A 13677-nucleotide genomic window follows, 5' to 3' on the forward strand; every position below is an offset into this window, starting at 1 on the left:
CGGTAGAGACGGGCTGTGTTGAGACCATATTGGCTAGGCTGGTCTCAAACTCCTTACCTCAGGTGATCTGCCTGCCTCTGACTCTCAAAGTACTGGGATTACAGGAGTGAGCCACCACACCCAGCCTTTCTATCATTGGATTCTTTTTTTTCCGTTTTTTGGGATAGAGTCTTGCTCTATTACCTAGGCTGGAGTGCAGTGGTGAGATCTTGGCTCATGGCAACCTCCGCCTCCCAGGTTCAAGTGATTCTCCCACTTCAGCTTTCCAAGTAGCTGGGATTACAGGCGTGCACACCATGCCCAACTAATTTTTTCTTTTTAGAAGAAATGAGGTTTCACCATGTTGGTCAGTCTGGTCTTAACTCCTGACCTCAGGTGATTTGCCCACCTTGGCCTCCCAAAGTGCTGGGATTATAGGCGTGAGCCACCACACCCAGCCTACTGGGAATTCTAATAGGCAAAGGGTAGGGGAAAGGACAGTAGGGTAAAAAGTTTGTTTCAGGTTTTGCAAATGTGTCACTATCATTTGTGTCCGTTTCATTAATGTTAACTGAAGTCACATAAAAATAGTAAAGCGGCAAGTAAATCTTTATATTTTTGTTTTAGGATTAAACTGATTTTGCTGATTGTGGTTTTACATATATGAAGCATGTTTTCCTCCGGTGTCCGTTCAATTTCCCCGATGTTTATTTGACTAACAGTATATAGAACACATAAGAATACCATAAAGTTGACATTAAAGATGTATGGATTTAATAAGCATGAAATGTGACATAAAAGGATGGGTTTCATGGAGATTTTACCTTTTCTTCAAATATCAAATCTTTTAATGTTTAACTTGACTTGTGTGTGTTCTTGAGCTTTTCAGATATTTAATTTACTAAATGATTTGCTTTTGAATACAGTCAGCTCTCAGCAAACCAACTTCTGAAAGAAGGCCAGATACTCCCTCTTTCACCATGGCGTTTTTGTACATGGCCTTGAGGAAAGGAAAACTGATTATAATGTCTGTCCAAGCAAATAACCCAAATGTGAATCTGATAGGCAGCAGAAAGAAGGAGAGGCTAAACATATAAAGCATTTCAAAAGAAAATTATTTGTGGATTGCCCATTCTTCTATGTCATGAGAATGACTGACTGAAAGTTGGCTGTATTTAGAGACTGCAATTAAATACTGTACTTTGTACTGACTTCCTTTAAAGTTTAAAATGACTTCCTTTAAATGTTTAGAGAGAGCCCAGAAAAGTCATAATAATAAAGTGAAAGGTCCTATTGTTCTTCTGACATAATTATTACTTTGTCTCTCCTGGAAGCTAAGCGAAGCCAGTCTATCAGCAACTGTGTCCACCTTTCTGAGGCTTTGCCTGCCACTAAAAGCGTCCCGCTCCTCCTTCACACCGTGAGCGCTCTCTTACCTGGTCTCTCTTACTCTTCTTGCTCTCACAGGCTGTCAGGTACTGTAATGCTGTCTCATGTGTTCATCACTGTTCCCAGGCTTCTCCCGCTTGCCCCTGGGCCTTGCTTCCTTTGTTAATATGCCCACATCACACATGTGCCTAACCATAGCACTAGTGTTAAATTGCAGTGAATACTAGTAATTGTCTTTGTGTAGTTAGACGCTTAGTGGCAATTAGATAGTCAAGAAAAATTTTGGTGACTTTGGTCTTTGCAATAACAATTAAGGAGGATAGAAGGATTTTAAGTCCATAGCTTTTAATAGGGGGAAATGTGATGCCTGCTTTAGTGTGTCTTTATAGAGTGCCCATAGAAAGTTAGGGGATTTTCGTAAACGTTTTGAACATGTCAGTATTAGAATGCTTGCTGTATCTTCCAAAAAAAATGAATAAACTGGAAAAATTATGTAGGCAGGATCTACTTGGAGTTAATAAATCATATATGTGAAGTAATGATCAGTTATGTAGATTCATATTGACTATTGAAATTTGAGTGAAAAAGGACCAGTGCAAAAAAGCAATAATTTTCAAAACAAAGAAATGTTGTTCCTGTACTTTGGCCAATTGAAATTGAATGTAGCCGTGTGTGATTTACACACAGTACATTTTATTTAAGACATCATAGCACCAAAAGTCATTTTTAGCCTAGCTACTTCAACAGGATTTACCTTGCTCTATAGTGAACAATTAGGTCTAGTCTAATTATTTTGTAGTGATTCTAGGATGAACTGGATCTTCTTCCTAAAAAGAGAAAGATCATTTTTATGATCTTTTTTAGTTTCAGAAATTTGGTATTGTAGATTAGTAGTTGTTGTTTTTGTTTTTTTGAGGCAGAGTCTTGCTTTGTTGCCCAGGCTGGAATGCAGTGGCGCAATCTTGGCTCACTGCAACCTCTGCCTCCTGGGTTCAAGCAAGTCTCCTGCCTCAGCCTCCCGAGCAGTTGGGACTGCAGGTGTGTGCCACCATGCCCAGCTAATTTTTGTACTTTTTGTAGAGATGGGGTTTTACCATGTTGGCCAGGCTGGTGGTCTTGGATTCCTGAACTCATGATCCACCAGCCTCGGCCTCCCAAAGATTAGTATTTTTTTTTAACATTGGCGATAACCTAGTTGTGGCTTTCTGTAGTACTAAATTATGTTATACTGTGTTTTAGCAAAGCAAAATTAAAGCTTAAGTCCTCTGTTGGCTATGTAAAATACCATATTACTTTGTAGAATTTAAGGAAATAAGTTAGTTTTACCAAGAGTGAGGGCTATAATGTTTTTTTAGAAGACTCTTTTTCTCCAGTAACTATTAAAGGTAAAAAAAAACAGTAAGAATGGTACATGGGAAAATTGTCACTAGTCAGTTAAATTAATGTTGAGTTTTAACTGCCCGATGACTAATAAAGTATTTAAAATGATTTTACCCCCTATTTGACTGATATGTACCCCAAAAGAATTTTTTTTTGTGGTGAAAAGTTTTCTTATGTCACAGTCCATTTTTTTTCATCTTTGGTTTCTCAAGTTTTTTACTAGTTTGTCCAAAACATGTTCCCACAAGAAATCTCTTCCTGTTAGTAATTTAATTTTGGAAGCTTTTGTTCTCATGCAGTATAACATTTTATTTTACTAAGACTCTTGGTTCCTGTGTATATGTATACAGTTCCAACTGAAGTTAAATATGATTTAGAGAAGTGGTTCTCAACTGGCAACAGTTTCAACAAGGCCTGGAGACACTTTTAATTGTCACAAGTGGGACAGTGCTACTGGCAGCTAGTGGATGGAAGTCAGCTATTGATGCTGCCCAATAGCCTGCAATGCACAGAACAGCTCCCAAACAAAGAATTGTCTGGCCCAAAATACCAGCAGTGCTGAGGCTGAGAAATCCTGTGTTAGAGTGGAATCAAGTGTCCTGGGCTCGGTCTGTAGTTCCCTGCCTTTGCTATCTTTGTTCTTGATTTTGTAGCACAAGGGGTGAAAGGACTTCAGGGTATAGTGGCTTTGAGAACAACCTGCCATTATCTGTTTCATCTGACTACTATGATGGTGAGCTTCTTAGCCTGATGCCATTGGTTCTTTACTATTAAATTGATGCCTTTGTCCTTTGTGACTGTCCTGTCAAGAGACTGACCCAAGGCCAAATTGTATATTCTCTACTGGTTGGTTCATTAAAGTAATTGAATTTGTCCTGCAGTTTAAATCCTAGTGTGTAGGCATATCCTGCTAACCTACTGCTAGATAATAGGACACTTAATTTTGCTTTCTGGCCACAAGTTCTGTACCCTATCAGCGACTGATTGCTAATTTTGTTTACATTTAAGTTAACATTTTTTTGTTGTTTTTATTTCTTATCTGTGTAACTAGTCAACCCAACAAAATTGTTTTAATAATATAAGCAATAGAGAATTACTTACTTTTAGCCACGATTGTATATTTTTCTGATCTTTTTGGGATTGTGTTTGGCAGCAGCAGCAGAATTTTGGGCAGGTTGTTTGTATTCTGGGAGGAAGAAGTGATGTTGTGTTTTGGAGTCACAACCACCTGTTTCCATTAATATGAATAGCTACATAAACACAGTTAGGGAGGTAGGACTGACAGTTTTTGTGATTTTCTTTTTTTTTTTTTTCTTTGTGAGAACAGTTCTTTCCAGCTGTTCTATATTTTTTTTTGTTTTTGAGACGGAGTCTCTCTCTGTAGCCCAGGCTGGAGTGCAGTGGTGTGATCTCGGCTTGCTGCAACCTCCACCTCTCCGGTCCCGGTTCAAGCATTTCTTCTGCTCAGCCTCCCAAGTAGCTGGGATTACAAGTACATGCGACCATGTCCAGCTGATTTTTTGTATTTTTAGTAGAGACGGGCTTTTACCATGTTGGCCAGGCAGGTCTTGAACTCCTGACATCGTGATCTGCCCGCCTCAGCCTCCCAAAGTGCTGTGAGTGCCTCTTCTACAATTTTAACTGCTTTTTAGGTTGGGACATTTATCAGTCTGTAGCACTTAACAGGCCACACAGATGGTAGATTTTATTTTCTTTTAGGAATATTGTAATAGTAGTAATGAGAGAATCAACAGTCACCCCTTATTCAAAAAGGACATATAGGAACGGTATGGCAAACCTTGCCTCACTGCTTCTGCATCTGGTTTATGTGCTTCCAGGAAGTGCTTTTTTGTCAGGACCTGGTCTGATTTACCTTTGGGAAATTTGATCTTGTGGGAAACCTCAAGATGCTGAGTTGATGCGCATTTCCTATGCTTTTTATAGGATCAGATTGGTATCATACATGGTGTTTCAAAAATTAGGAAATTATACTATTTATTTTGCTTATGCAACCTTGTAAAAGGGAGAAATTGAACTCAGAAATTTGGTTATTGAAGAATGAGCCTCACTCCATTTAGTAAATGGAAGACTGATTAAGGAAGCCTTAAAAAGTGAGTGAAATTGCTGTGAAAAATAGAGATCTGGAAAAATATAGAAGTTACTGAAAAGCTTACACACTTAATTTAATTTGATCACACTGCCTTTTCTTAATGGGAAAAAATGAAATTAGATCATTTTCAAGTGTTTTGAATGGAGCTTTAGAAAGTAATGGTTTAGTAATGGTATTGTGTAACTTACATTGTCAAGAGAAGAGAAAGTTAGTGATTTAAAATCTGAGCAATTGGGACTAGCTAAGCTTTAGAGAGAGTACATTATTTGACAAATCTAAGATAGAATTTAGCGCTTTGAAGTGATTTAAACAGAAATTGTGTGGCATTCAAAATAGAAGATGTGATAGATCTAGGATTTATTATGTAATTTTAATGTAACTGATATAATTCTTTCTCTATTTTAAATATCGGATAATCTTGTCTTTTGGTATTTGCATATCACTATTAAAATGATTTTCATTTGTTACGAAAGAACAACTGCTACAGCTAACCCCATAGAATGACAGCAGCTTTAACATAAATTGCTCTTTCTTAAATAAAATGCCAGCAGAGGGAGCCCAAGAACTATATAAAAAGGAAAAATAGTATAAAGAAAATGTTTGTCATTCATGTATTCATTTCTACAAAACATGTATTTAACATAAAGGATGAGAATGCCAAGAAATGTACCCTTACGAATCAGGAATTTGGGTTTAAATTGTGGCATAAGGAGAACTGAAAATTCTCTTTTCATACCATCTCAATTGATAGTCAACTACAGGAGTAGCTCAGGGTACCTACAACACCACAGCACACTTAAGCATCATAACTCTCCCCTTCCTTCCCACTCAACACCCTGCCACTGACCACTATTCCTAAAGGCTTGGACTTCCTCCATCTGACAAGTCCCTCCTGACAGTTTTATAAAAACAAAGCCTTAAAAGCTGCATTAGGCCAGTCTGTTGGTAAGGCAGACCAGCTGGTGGTGGCAGGCTCTTCGTCCGTCTGCTGTGTTGAAGACCAGTGGGGACACTCTAATTTGGAAGCAATGGTGCTGTGGCTATATTGTATCCCACCAGATGGCGATGTTCTTTATCTTTAGAAAGATGCTGCCAGTGTTGGCTCAGCCCTTATTTGCTCCTGCTCATAGGCCAGAAATCAACATCTATCAGTTTTTGGCATCAGGCTTCAGAGAATAAAACCAGCTCTTCCCACTATCCATGAAAGATGGCATTTGCCAATTATATTTTAGAAAGTTAGGCAGCTCTTGGGCTCCCTCTACTGATACTGGATTAACAAGGAAATTCATTAACAAACAGAAACTCTTTCCAGAAGGTTTCAACATCTTGGATAATTAGAATAAACAATGAGAGAAGACAGCCGGAAGGGCTGGTCCTATGGTGTTATTTGGCTTTTGTTGCTGAAGGCTGAAGAGACTAGAAATAGATCTGTGAGAAGGATGTAGTCTACACTTTGGGATGTGTAGGTACATTAAAAATGTGCACATATGCTTTGTGTTTCTCTGTAGAAAAATGAACAGTTCTTGGCTGTTCAAAAGAAGAAGAAGGCAAAGACAACCTGGGAAACATGAGGCTTTAACGTATCTGCCTTTTCTTTCTACCTTGGCCTATCTCGGCTTGTACTCCAAACTCAGTTTCCTACCAGCATCGAAAGCTAGACTATGGGCTGGCACCATGGCCCATGCCTGCAATCCCAGCACTTTGGAAGGCCGAGGTGGGCGGACTGCTTGAGACCTAGGCAACATGGCAAACCCCCATCTCTCTGAAAAGACAAAAATTTGTGGCCACAGTGGTGTGTGCTGAACTCCCAGGTAGCCAGGAGGGTGAGGTGGGAGGATCAGTTGAGCCAGGGAGGTCACATGTGCAGTGAGCTATGATCACACCACTGCACTCCAGCCTGGTCACAGAGCAAGGCACTGTTTCAAAAAAAACAAGGAAATAGATAAATTTTTGTAAGTGAAGGATCACACAAATTTCATAGTTTTAAGGTCTTGTAACTATATCAACATACTATAAAATGGCATTTTCATTTGGATAGAAAAAATAAAATAGCAACCCTTTATTGAAATCCTGTGTATTAAATTTAGAATCTTCCTACATACTTCGTGCATAAGGTGAGCCATCACTTTGCCTTATGACTCAGATTAAAGGATTATACAGAGGGTGGCTCACTGGCAGTGAGTTTCCTTTCAGGTGATAAACCAGGTGACCCAGCCAGTTAAGATACTACAGGCTGAGTTTTGATCAACCTCTTCTTAGTAGTAGTAATTAGCAGATTAAAATTTTTGGAAAATACTTTATTCTAGTTATGTGGATGTAGAGTTTTATGACTATATCAGTGAGTGTGGAATGTAGTATGAAACACAGCAGTGGGGCTTCCATGTGGGCTAGGGAGCAAGTCCTGTAGGGGATATTCCCAGGGCAGCACAGCAAAGAGGGATGAGGGAGCATGTGTGAGTTTAGCATAGGGGAGTGAACAGCAGGAAGAAGAGAGCAGCAGGTGCCAACTGGGTTAGTACTACTGGAGATTAAAGTGAGCTAGAGAACCTTGCAAGGGGATCAGTATGTCCTGTGAGATCAAGGAAAGCCCGTATTCACCCTGACCAGCATGTGTTTGACTACTCTATAACAAGAGAGGGCTTTGGTGGGTTTTAAGAGGAGTGGCACAGTCAGATCTTTATTTTAGAGGGAGCATGGAGAGGATAAATATGAAGGTGGTAAGAAGATGGGGACAGTGATTAGTGATTAGTTAGCAGGGTCTTAAAACAAGCTGTGTAAAAGATGGTGCAACCCTAAAGCTGTAACTCTAGAGAGAGAGTGGGCTGATAATTCTAGTGCCTTGGGTGGTCTTTACAGATTAAAGTGTACTGTGCAGTTTAGAAGTGAGCTGGGGGGAACTCATTCTTTAGGGAAATATAGCTTGTAATAATACTGAGATTATCCTGTGGTCCCTACCCATCTATGGTTTTCTATTTTATGTCATATATATATTGGTTTTCTCTAAATACCTGTGAATCATTCTGTACTTTAGAGAATAATTAGACGTTGTATTTGATGAAATAAGCCATTAAATAACTATAGAACTTTATTTTGGACAGTTTGGCACTTATCTGTTAAAAAGGAATAATGCAGCAGAAATTCCCATGTTTCCTTTCATCTTCCTTTAGGGTGTGGGTGTGGGTGTGGGTGTGTGTGTTGGGGGGGGTGGGGGGTTGTTTTCTGCTCTTCTCAAATGTAAATTACCCATTGTATGCATCTCCTGGATCTCTCTTTCCTTGGCATGCCTGGCCCTGAAATTCCAAATGACTTTTACAGTTCTTAACCTTTTATTGTGGCTTTTTTCCTTTACTTTGATTGAAAAATAAAAGTTTTTATAGAGCTTAAGTGGAAAGTGTGTTCTTGGAGTGGAATATTAGGGGTTAGCACGTGTAGGAAATTTGATGGTATAAATGCAGATTATCTGACTTTGTGAAAAGCATTTGAAATTTTATTTTTTAAATCTGTTGTTTTAAGTGGTGAATGTGTTTTTAAAAATCTTGAACTGTAACCTTGCATGTTTTGTGTTAATGCTCACAGAAGTGGAGGAGTGTCAACAGTCAGAAAATGCACCTGCATCTGGATCTGGCCATCTCACGGTGGGACAGCAGCAGCAGGTCCTTCGGAGTAGCAGCACCTCTGATATCCCCGAGCCGCTGTGCTCAGATTTTTCTCAGGGTACGTGATGTCTTCAGTGATTAATACAGAACTATAGATTATGATAGAGGAATAAAAGCTGCATATAGCATTACTTTGTACATGTATTCTAAATATATTTATTTCAAGGGAATTAACCTTTTAATTTGATTGCAAGGATGTGATTTATGGCAGTGAAATATTTGCACTATTTAAACGTTTGTCTAAATTATATCTATCTATATGTAGATATATACCCACTTTTTTAAAGGTTGGCATGTTTGAGAACTAGACAGGAGTCCAAGTGGCTGGAGTAGAAGAGAAACAGAGACTGTTATAACATGAAGTCAGGAAGAGCATCAATTAAGTATACAGAAGGCAGGGCGGCAGGATGGGGGGCAGGGATGTAGGGAAAGGGCTGTGAGAAGAGTCATTAAAGTTGAAAATGAGAATGGAAAGCTGACCAGACTTGTGAAAAAGTTTATTAGCAGCTTGCTGACTCTGCTGAGGTTGAAAATAATAACTTTTAATGGCATTAATCTACACGGTTTCACCAACAACTTGAAACAGCAACAGAGTGTGGAAAGCAAGGAGACAGATGGTTTTACCTATAAACAGCAAAGAATGTGTTTCTAAGTGAAAGAGTATGTTTAAAGTGTGTCGTATCAGTGGACCTACTTATTCAGTTTGGATGTCATAAATTAAGACATTCTATTTGTCAACAAGTTATCTCCTATCTTTTAATGCCAGGGTCATGCTAGTCTCATGAGATGAGTAGGGAATTATTCTCGCTTAGAAATTCCCTTGAAATAAGAAAATACAAAAAAAGCTTCAGAATATGTGTTATCTGAAAAATTTTTGAAAGGTTTTATATAAAGTTATTATTTTTTTCCATATGTATTTGGTAGAAACTACCAGTTGCCTGGATTTTTCTTGTAGGAATGTTTTAAAATACCATTCATATTTTAACAAAATTTCAGTTATAGAGGAGGAATAAGTTTAAGACCTCTGTTGTACAATATGGTGACTATAATTTGTAACAGTGTATTGTATTCTTGAAAATTGCTGAGAGTAGATTTTAAGTGTTCTCACCACAAAAAAGTAAGTATGTGATACATGTTCATTAGCTTAATTTAGCCATTGCACAGTACATACACACATTTCAAAACAACATGCTATATACAATACGTTAATATAGTTTTTGTATGTTAAGTTAAAAAATTTAAAAAGTTTAAAAAGTAAAATAGTTACAGGACTATTGAGATTTTCCTTTTCTTGTTTTAACTTTGATAAATTATGTTTTTTTAGAAACTTACTCATTGTTTTCAAATTTATTGTTCCCAGATTATTCATAAAATCCTCTTATGATCAGTTTTAGTGTTTTCAGGCTTTGTGGTGTTATTCCTTTTTTTATTACTGAAAACTGGTTATTTGTGCTCCCATCAATCTTTATTCTCAAGCAATACTGAGGCACCTTACTGATCTCTTCTTCCTGTTAGTTCACCAGGCCAGCCTAGGTACCTTTTCTCTGAGATGCCTTCCCCCAGACCGCAGGAAGGGTTTCATTGCCCTCCCCTGTACTAAGTGCGCTAAGTGAACTTGTTGGCCACAGAGAACAGTAATCAATCCACTCTCTTCAGAGCTCTCTGTGGGCCAGAGACCAGGTCTAAAGTGTGAACTTGACCCATAGGCTGCTGTTTTGCCAGGCCCATAATACCTGTTTTTACTTGTCTTAGAATATTTAAATTTAATAGTTACTTATATATAAAATCATTTTCCAGTTTTACTTTCTGAAACATTCCTTCTATCTATTTCTGGTACCCCCTGCTCCACCATTTCTAGGTCAAAAGGCAGAAAACGCACAGAATTTGAGTTCTTCAGAGCCTCAGCCTATTCAAGAGAATAAAGGACATGTGAAGAGAGAACACGAAGGAGTAACAGTAAGATATTTTCAAACCATTTCAGTTTGTCATTAAAAATAAACATTAGTTAGTGCTCAGTAAGTATATTTATTGGTGGCAGTGATAATTAAAACATTTTTTTTCCATTTAGACAGGTTATGGGCCCAAATGATGTTGATATCTTTCAATATTTTACTTGCTTTCTATGTAAAATTACGGTCACATTACAAAAATAGGAAAAAATTAACGTGAAAATGGAGTTTGAGTTCTTCAGAGCCTGATCTGTGTATGGCACTGGATATTTTTAAGCAGTTAACTTTGCCTGTTAAACTTACATTTCAGATTCCCCATTCCTGACATCAGTTTAGGTAGCCTCCACCTGACATGAGTTACTGGAATCAGTGAGTATTCACAAAGATGTTAGGTTTCTTTAAAATAAAATAAAATAAATTAAATGGCACTTATTTAAATATATATGTAAATATAAAGAAGAAAATTAAAACATAAACCTATAACTCATTCATGCAGATAACCCCTATTCATTTTTTTTAATGTAGCATGTATTCATAGAAAACTCAAACATCACAGAAAGATACAAAATTAAAAAGGGAGGGCCTCTTTTTGTTCCCCTCTTACTGGACAATAACCCATGTTAAGTTTCTTTTTTCTTTATTTTTTAAAAGGGCATGTGCCAGTTTACATTTGTATATTCTGTTTTCAGCAATGACAGAAATACCCACAAACCCACCATCAGCGTCTGATCAGGAATATCTACGGTGTTGTTTTTTGGCTTCTACGCTCCTTCCTTGTTCCCTCTCTCTGCTGCCTCCCCACAGGGAGGGGCCTTACCTTGGCTTTGTGTTCATCATCCCCTTGCTTTGCTCTATAGTTTTGTTGTATAAGTATGTATCTCAAAACAGAATGCTCTTTAGTTTTCCTTACTTTTGATTTTCAAATAAAGTACTGTTGCTTTGTTTACCCAGTTATGTGTTTTTAAGATTTATCCACATTGTGGCATATAGCAATAGTTCATCAAGTTTTCTGTGATATGGTGTTCCACTATAAGTAGACCACAATGTGTTTTTTCATTCTCTTGTTGGTCGACCTTTAGATTGTTTCCACCTTTTTGTTTTTATGAAAACTGTAGTCATGTACATTCTTGTATGTATTTCAGTACCTACATGTTTAATGTTTTCTCTACGCTGGCTATTTAGGATTAATGAGTTATAGAATACAAGAATGTTCTTCTTTAAAAGATAACTCCTGTTCTCCAAAGTGGTTGCGTCACTTATATTTTTGCCAACATTGTGTGGAGCTTCCATTCATCTACATTCTTACCAATACTTTCTATTATCTGATTTTTTTTTCATTTTTATTGGTCAACTGGGTGAAAATAGGATATCTTATTTTGCATTTCTTAGACTACTAATGAGGTTAAAAATCTTCCCGCGTGTTTATTGGCCATTTTTGTTTCAAAATATTTTGTTTCAAAAAGTTGGCATATTTTGCTTATATACATTATAATTATTTTGTGTAATTTATGTATGTTTTGTCTCTCCAAGCATATTATAACTTTTTAGAGGATGCAGATTGCTTCCTGATTTTTTTTTAATCCTGTGAATTTAATACAAGGTTAAGCAATGCTCAGGAGAGTCTGTGGCACACTTAACTAGGAGGACACTGAGTGGAACTTTAGAACTCTCGGTAGAGTTTGTGCCTTCCCTCCCAGCACACTCACCGTTTGTGTGGATAATCTAGGCCTTCCTAGAGCATCGTGTTCACTATATATGTGTGCTTGACCAGAAAAATAAATAGAACTTTAAAACAAATTTCTTCCCTATGATTTGGCATTCCTTCTTAGATCAGTTTAATTGGATGTAAATTGACAAAGTAGAGGATATAAAGTGTCGGATCTTGAGTAACATGAAATTAAATATAATAATTTGTGAAAACATATCCTTCAAATAGAAAACATCAGTTTATTTAGTTATTATTGTTTGTTTCTTTTTCTTTATAAATTTGGGCTAGAAACTTGAGTCTTGTAGAAATAAAAACTTTCCTGTAGTAAATACAGTATTTCTTTTTGTCTGAAGATCTTAGTTCGAAGAAGCAGCAGCCCTGCTGAATTGGATTTGAATGATGATTTGCAGCAGACACAAGGAAAATGTAGGGAAAGACAGAAGAGTAAGTACTGAGAAATGTGATCTGTTCCTCCAACTATGGAGTCGACATGTTCTACTTTCTTTTTATGTTATTTATTATTATTATTATTATTGTGATTTGAGACATAGTCTCTTTTGCCCAGGCTGGAGTGCTCTGACATAATCATGGGAGTGCTCTGGTACAATCATGGCCCACTGCAGCCTTAACCTCCCCAGGCTTAGGTGACCCTCCCACTGAAGTCTCCTGAGTAAGCTGGGACTACGGGCACATGCCAATGCGCCTGGTTAATTTTTCCATTTTTTATAGAGCTAAGGTTTCAGCATGTTGCTCAGGCTGATTTCAAGCAACTAGACTCTAGCTCTTCCCACTTTTTATCTTCTAACTTGAGTGATTGCTTATCAATTTAAGAGAGATGATTGTTAAATGCTATGTTTTTATTCCTGGAATCGTAGGATTGATGAAAGGTTCATTCATACATACAAAAAAACAATTCTACTCACCTGTACTTTGAGAGGCCTGTCTTTCTACCCCTGGGCCTTTCTTTCAGGTGAGCGTACATCAGAGGCTGATGGCATGAGTGAGCAGACAGACCAGGGAGAAAAATTACCTTCCCCAGAAAGTTCCCAGAGGCTAGAAGCAAAAGCCATCAGAAGTACGTTCAAGTCAATGGGATAAATACTTTGAAATGAAATGGGATTAGAATCCTGAGACGTATAAACATATACCGTAAAATACAGTCTTAATACTCTGCTTTCCTGAAGTCAGGTGCCAGAGTGGCATAGTAAACACCTCCTCAAGTTCAGGATGGTTCCTGGTGGGTACAGAGGAGCTCCATCTTCACCCTGCTGGCTTAGAGCTCTTTGGGAGATGAAGTTTGGGACCTACCATTGGTCGCCTGTTACTGAGACAACTTTCAGTTCTTTGTGAGTAAATAAAGGACAGCAAATTAGAAACAGCAAGGGTAGGGGACCCTTAGGAGGAGATACAGAGAGCAGCAGCCAGGAGGGTGAGCAGACAGAGATGTAGACACATAAAGTTGTTATGAAGTAGACAGTAGACTTTGAGAAGCAGAACTGCTCAGGT

The 13677-nt window shown here is 37.8% G+C and overlaps 1 protein-coding gene across 7 annotated transcripts in view; it reads left to right on the plus strand.

Moving 5' to 3' along the window:
- The window catches only part of RALGAPA2 (Ral GTPase activating protein catalytic subunit alpha 2), a 329247-nt gene that overhangs the window by 108292 nt on the left and 207278 nt on the right, over window positions 1–13677 (plus strand). For 5 of the 7 annotated variants that reach the window (XM_017541502.2, XM_017541500.2, XM_017541496.2 and 2 more), the window contains exons 17-20: window positions 1314–1454; window positions 8435–8572; window positions 10373–10470; window positions 12525–12615. In XM_017541502.2, the coding sequence (XP_017396991.1) occupies window positions 1314–1454; window positions 8435–8572; window positions 10373–10470; window positions 12525–12615 (468 nt within the window). The remainder of the gene's footprint in view (window positions 1–1313; window positions 1455–8434; window positions 8573–10372; window positions 10471–12524; window positions 12616–13677) is intronic. The other 2 variants (XM_017541499.2, XM_017541504.2) reach the window with 1 other exon arrangement.

The sequence above is a fragment of the Cebus imitator genome, unplaced genomic scaffold (genome assembly GCF_001604975.1).
Source record: "Cebus imitator isolate Cc_AM_T3 unplaced genomic scaffold, Cebus_imitator-1.0 Scaffold134, whole genome shotgun sequence".
NCBI lineage: Eukaryota > Metazoa > Chordata > Mammalia > Primates > Cebidae > Cebus > Cebus imitator.